Raw genomic sequence first — 6,000 nt, 5'->3', positions numbered from 1 at the left:
TCATACCAAAGTGTGTATTGCCAGACCTCTTTAATTCTGCAGATGCTACTAATTGGCATTCAACTAAAAAGACTATTTGCTATGCAATTAAATATAGCTGCATTTACTACCACGTTTCCTTCAGGAAGTAGAGGCAGCCGTGTGGGTCAAAATACCATTACGGGGCTCATTATTCAAAACCTTGATTTCTAATTAAAAATGCAGAAAAAAGGAAAAGCAAAGCGAGAGATGGACACAGGTTACAAGCAGCCTTAAAGCACGAAGCCTGCAATGTATTTGCATAGCCACAATGCCAGATCAACGTGATACATATACAGTGTTTGCATTTTTTTTGTCCAGTTGATATAAGCATTTAATTTTTGAACAAGATACATCTGCTTTAAAAAAAACAAAAAACAGATTCAAGTTCAAGGAGGGTAGAGGAGGTGCAGCCTGGCCTTCAGGTAGTCTGAAGGGTTCACAGCGTCCTTCAGAGGATGCGGATCGTGACTGGAGATGAAGCTTTTGTCTTTTTAGATGCAAACATACAAAGACAAACACAATCTTGAACTTAAAAAAAAAAAAGTGTATATTTAGCACTACAAGAGTACACATTAAACGTCAGCGTCAATACAAATTACAAAAAGACACTGAATAATGCAGGATGTGTGAAAATCATCTTTCACAATTTCACAGTTCTTTCTCTCACCTATCTCTCATATGAGGGGCGAAGTAACTGAATGACTGATGGAGTTTCTGGCTTATAACTTGCAGGTCTGGCCAGCTCGAGAGCTCTTTGACGCGTGTCTGTGTGGTTGCCATATTGGAGTGCTAGTAAACAAATGCAATGTGTACTGAGAGATACAGACTCACTACAAAATTGAGTGTAACTTGCTTAATTCTGAACCAATTTACTTGAATGTGAGAAAGTGAACATGATCCTAGTTACTTGTTGAAATTAAATTCATTGACTAGGGTGGGGTGGGGTGGGGTGGAGGGGCTCTATGCCAAAACAATCTTCTGAATAGCTGCAAATTTCCACTGGGACATTAAGACTCCAATCTATGAATAGTCAACATCAAGTGTAAATTATTTAGAATTTCAGCCTTTGTGAGTTTCTCCAAAAATATAGATTTTAATATCTGCTGTATTGCTATAAACCTGCCTGGTTGCTTGTTATTGCATTATAATGACCTAAATTCAACACATTAATGACCGTATTATTGAAACATTGACAATCATCACTTTTGCATCTTATATTATTATTATAATACATTGCTTTATCATATGTGTCAGTGTCTAAAGTGAATTAATGAAATAAACAAAAACATATTTGAGATTTGCAATATTTGTGACATTGTTGGTGTTATGGCAGCAATCCAGCATGATGAAATATGGCTCTCTTTTCATTATATCATGATTGTTTTAATGACATCGGTTTTGAATGAATCAAGTCACTTGATAACATTATGTTTTTACATTTTAAATCAATCTTTTTTCCATTTTTATCAATTAACTTTTGTTCCTTCCACCTTTCATACTTTTGCAACATGATCGCTACAGTGGAATTTAAATTTTGCACTTGTTAATAATTGGGGCACCGTGTTTAATTGAGGGAAAATAAAATGAACCAAATGAATTAGTCGTATAATGGAGAGTTGCGAACTCTTGATATAGAGACCTCTAATCTCTCTTTCTTTTAAAGGAATACACACAGCAATGATTTGGTCTATAAGTTATGATATATCATAATAATATTACAGCTAGACTAGACGTACTAAACACTACCACATTTTACAAACAAGACACAAGAGAGGGGGAAAGTGAGGGAAAGTGCTATACAAGGCTATGGCTAGTGAATAATTCAAATGAATGATGCAGAGTTATCTGTGGTGTAGTTGGTATGGTCTCGCAGGATCTCGGGATGATGAATAAATTGGCCGGTGTGGATTTGGATAGTTAATCAAGATGCGGAAGACAAATCCTGGCCAATCACAGTGGCAGAGTCAGTCGTATGGTTCAACTCCTGAATGCTACTCTCTTTTATAACAATTGCACAATTTATCATTTCGCAAATTTGATAGTAGTTTTAGCGTCTTGAGAATGAAACAGGTTGAGTGGTACTGAATATGAAGTGTGTGTAATGTGTGTGTTATCAATGTTGATGGAAGTATGTATCCAAGCTTAACCCTCCTGTTGTCTTCCCATCAACCATGCAACTTTTGACCTTTTAAGGTATAAATAATCACCCAATTCTCTGTTAGACCTTTTTAGCCAGCTTCATTTCAACTTATTACCACAGCTTTACACATATTTGTGGAAATGATGGTCAATAGGCCTAATTTAAATGAATTATACCTCATTTTTGAGTTAATACCTGTTGTCCTCCGAGGTCAAAATCGACCCAAGAACAACAGGAGGGTTAAAGGCAGTGGAATAAAAGTCTAACTAAAGCAATATCGTTACATACACACACACAAACTACTACACTATATTAACTGTCCTTAGACAAAATCTTAACTACACACAAAAGCAGCGTGATTAAATGTTTTTATCCCCATTCCCCAGGGGAAGGTGTGCAGTATGCCAGCGAGGAAATGTCAAACGGGACACCAGATTAGAAACTCTGCATACTGTGAAATACAGAGAGAGACCAAACAGTGATAGGCTTAATCAGCATTGTGTGAACTCATTTGGCAACAGCTTGAATGTAGCAGATATCATTTATATGTAAAAGTTCCATACTGCAAGTTTAATGTCGTTTGGACAGTAACTTAGAACTGCATTCTAGCAAAAGGCCACCAGGGGGCGACCGTTTTGGTGTCAAAAGGACTTCTGTCTCTATATAAGTCAATGGAGAATTCACCAACTTCTCACTTGATTTCTAACCTCAGTGAACGTTTTCAAAATGTGTTTATGGTTTATTTAAAGCCTTCTTCAATGCAGTCTGGTGTTCATTTGTGAAATTTTGGCCTCCCTGATTTTATATTAGATGATAAAGCAGGGTATGCATTAGGGCGTGTCTACGTCGTGACTAACAGGTTGATTGCCCAATGTCCTCGAGATCCAGCCCTCGCAACCTCCCCGCTCTGCCCAATCTGCCCATAAGTAGAATCCGTGTTTTGTTTTTTTCCCGGCATGCACCTGAAATTTTCAAGATGGCGCTGCCCAGATCCGAAACTATTGGCTTCCGAGCAGCAGTCCACAAACCAACGTCCATTTCTTTTATACAGTCTATGGTGTGTACGTGTGTATCCACAAATTTGCTGTGGAGTATTCAGGTAAATGTCTGCAAGTGTCTGTATGCCACTGGGGCATGACAGGTTGTGCAGTAAGTCTTGGTTCTCCTTGTTGTTGGTGGTGATGACTTGCAAGCTGTCTGGTGTTCTTATGCTTGTTTGCTCAGTGATGAGTTCTTCAGTCAGTTATTTGACTTCTAAACTTTGGAGTTCACAGTTAGATTAAAGTTGATACTAGTGGGTGGTTGGTTCTCAGAGGTGAATTACAAGTTGTGCTATCAGCTCACACTGGGATGTGAATTGGTTTGTCAATGCTGCAGGCTCTTAAGAGGTCTTGAAGGGTCAAAGGTGGGAGGGTCAGTGATCTGGTTTAGTAGCCCTAAAGTAGGTGAGACCTTCTTATATTGACTGTGTTTGCAGGATATTGTGTTTGGTGAAAAGTGAGTAGATGTTTAGGAGTCTGACTGATGTCTTATTGGCCAGAATCCCTGGAGGGTTGAAGAAAGAGCTGGTCCTCATGTTTGGAGGCGTCGTATCGTCTGCATTTGAAGCACGAGGAACTGTTCCCTACACTCACACTGTTGTTTCACTCATATGTTCCCAAACACAAGTGCGTCCTTGACGTTCACTTATTGCGTTTACAGGAATAACCCTAACCCCGGCTCCCCATTTACACTCTCCGTTTATTCCTTGAGCTTCTTTCTAACCCTAACCCAAATGGACTTAAACAGTACAAGTGTTATGTCCTTCACATTTATTTTCTGTTCTATCCTCTTCCCAAACTATTCCCCTGATACACTTTGTTTTTTTCTGTTTCTGAACTGGAAAATGGGGTGAATGCATCAGCCGACAACAGTGAAAATGAATACCACAGGACCAGATTGTATGTGTTCTTGCTTCTGTTTGTGGATCTTTTTTGTCCATCTCACATTCAAAGACAGGTTATTGTTGTATATTGCAATGACTGCCTGCTTCTATAACCCCCCCTCTTTACTTTCTCTCTTGGTCCTGTCAACTGGCTATTACTCTCGCTTCCTTTTAAGCGCGAGTTTTCTCATCTGTGGTGCCCTCTCCCTCTGAAGTTCTGTCACTTTGACTCACCGCTGCTGCATTTGGTTAATTTTCCACGTCTAAAGCCTCGATCTTGTTATAACCCAGCCTGCTTCTGCTTCTTTTTAACAATCAACATTATTTAGTTTCCTGTTGTTTGACATAAGGAAATCAGATTCAATTCCTAGACTTTATTGAACATGGGGCTAGTTAGATCATGTGTATATGTGTGACTCTGTGGTGTATTTATTGATGCACTACAAATACACAAATACACAGAAATTAAATGTTTTCCCACCAATTTATTTCTTCAGATTTGACAGCAACCTTGAATATTGTTGTCGAGAGCCAGATAGGGGAGTATATTTAATATTTTCCAGAGCAATCTCTAATCTCTTCTTGGTTACTTTATCCTTGAGGGGGACAGGCTTCGTTGATTTTTTTCTTTTCTTTTTGATTTTTTTCTTTTCTTTTTCTTGGACCTCTCCTTCTCCTCCTCCACAGACATGGGCTCATTCTAAGAGCTCTTGTTACTACTCTGTGATCCTCTGCTCTCCAGTCTTTACTGTTCCTAAACCCTCCTCTTCTCTCAAGGTAAAAGTCCCTGAACTTCATGAAACAGCAACAGCATGTGTGTGTAGTTTTTCTTTTCTCTTTCTTTCTCTTTTTTTTTGGTATGCCAAGTTGTTGTTATTACTCACAGTTGGTGAAGTGACTCATAAAATGTATTCACATGAAATTGTAGGGGGCAAAAAAAGATTTAATTGAATACTAAGGAGGAGCACAAATCCCTTTTGTCATCATTTAAATTTTATAGATACTTTATAACTGCCACGCAATAGTGTTGGTGGTAACCGTTTGGTGCAGAATGTTAGAAAGAATAAAACAAGCAAACAGGCACCATAAAGAATACATTAAAGGGCCAGTGTGTAGAATTTAGTTGCGTTTCGCTATCATATGTGCTGTTCAGTTACCCAGTATATCAGTAGCCCATGAGACAAAGTACAAAGATCTACTGTACCAGTGACCCAAGTCCAGTGAGTTCAGTGCAGTGCATACAGAGCATTCAGGTCAGTATATGGGATCTTGAGCGCGGTGTGTTAAGTGTTCTGACTGCTGTATGAAACAAGCTTTATATACAGTGAGTTGACCAGAGGAAGGTCACATCCAATTATGTTGAAGGATCTACTGACAATACTCTCCACTTTCCTCTTGGCGTGCCTGTCTGAGCTCTCATACAGTGAGAGATGATGTAAGGATGCCCGCTATGATGGCTGTATAGAAGTGGACCAACTGATGTTTTTTTTGACAAGATACTTCTTCAGTTGTCTGAGCAGGTACAGTCTTTGCTGGGTCTTTTTGATGATGCGGTCAATGGGGTCGGTGTGGTTATGTCACTTTATAGAAGCCATACTGTGTAACCAAAGTCACTTCACTTCTTCCAGTGTTCCTGCTGCACAGCTGTTTGGAAACTGTTCAGCAAAATCAGCAAGACCAACCATTTTTCAGAAAGAGAAATGATTCTTTTGCCACCAATTTGATGTGTGCATGTCTGGTCAAGTCCTTCGACACATTACTCGTGGTGTTGAGGCTGCTGTAAACAGGTGATTCTAACACAGACACTGCTTTAATGGGATATTTTCATCTTGATGTCAGTTTTTAAAGGGGAACTAATTCTGCACTTCAAAGGCTGTTTACAGGTCTTGGCGAGTACTACTGCATATGTGAAAAA

At 39.1% G+C, this 6,000-nt stretch overlaps 1 protein-coding gene across 1 annotated transcript in view; it reads right to left on the bottom strand.

Moving 5' to 3' along the window:
- Positions 1-407: 407 nt before the first annotated feature.
- The window catches only part of LOC128366635 (E3 SUMO-protein ligase ZBED1-like), a 135,290-nt gene continuing 129,697 nt past the window's right edge, over positions 408-6,000 (bottom strand). The window contains exon 5 of the mRNA XM_053327369.1: positions 408-508. Coding sequence (XP_053183344.1) covers positions 408-508 — 101 coding nt within the window. The remainder of the gene's footprint in view (positions 509-6,000) is intronic.

The sequence above is a fragment of the Scomber japonicus genome, chromosome 2 (genome assembly GCF_027409825.1).
Source record: "Scomber japonicus isolate fScoJap1 chromosome 2, fScoJap1.pri, whole genome shotgun sequence".
NCBI classification, from domain to species: domain Eukaryota; kingdom Metazoa; phylum Chordata; class Actinopteri; order Scombriformes; family Scombridae; genus Scomber; species Scomber japonicus.
This window is presented reverse-complemented; position numbering and strand designations above follow the sequence as displayed.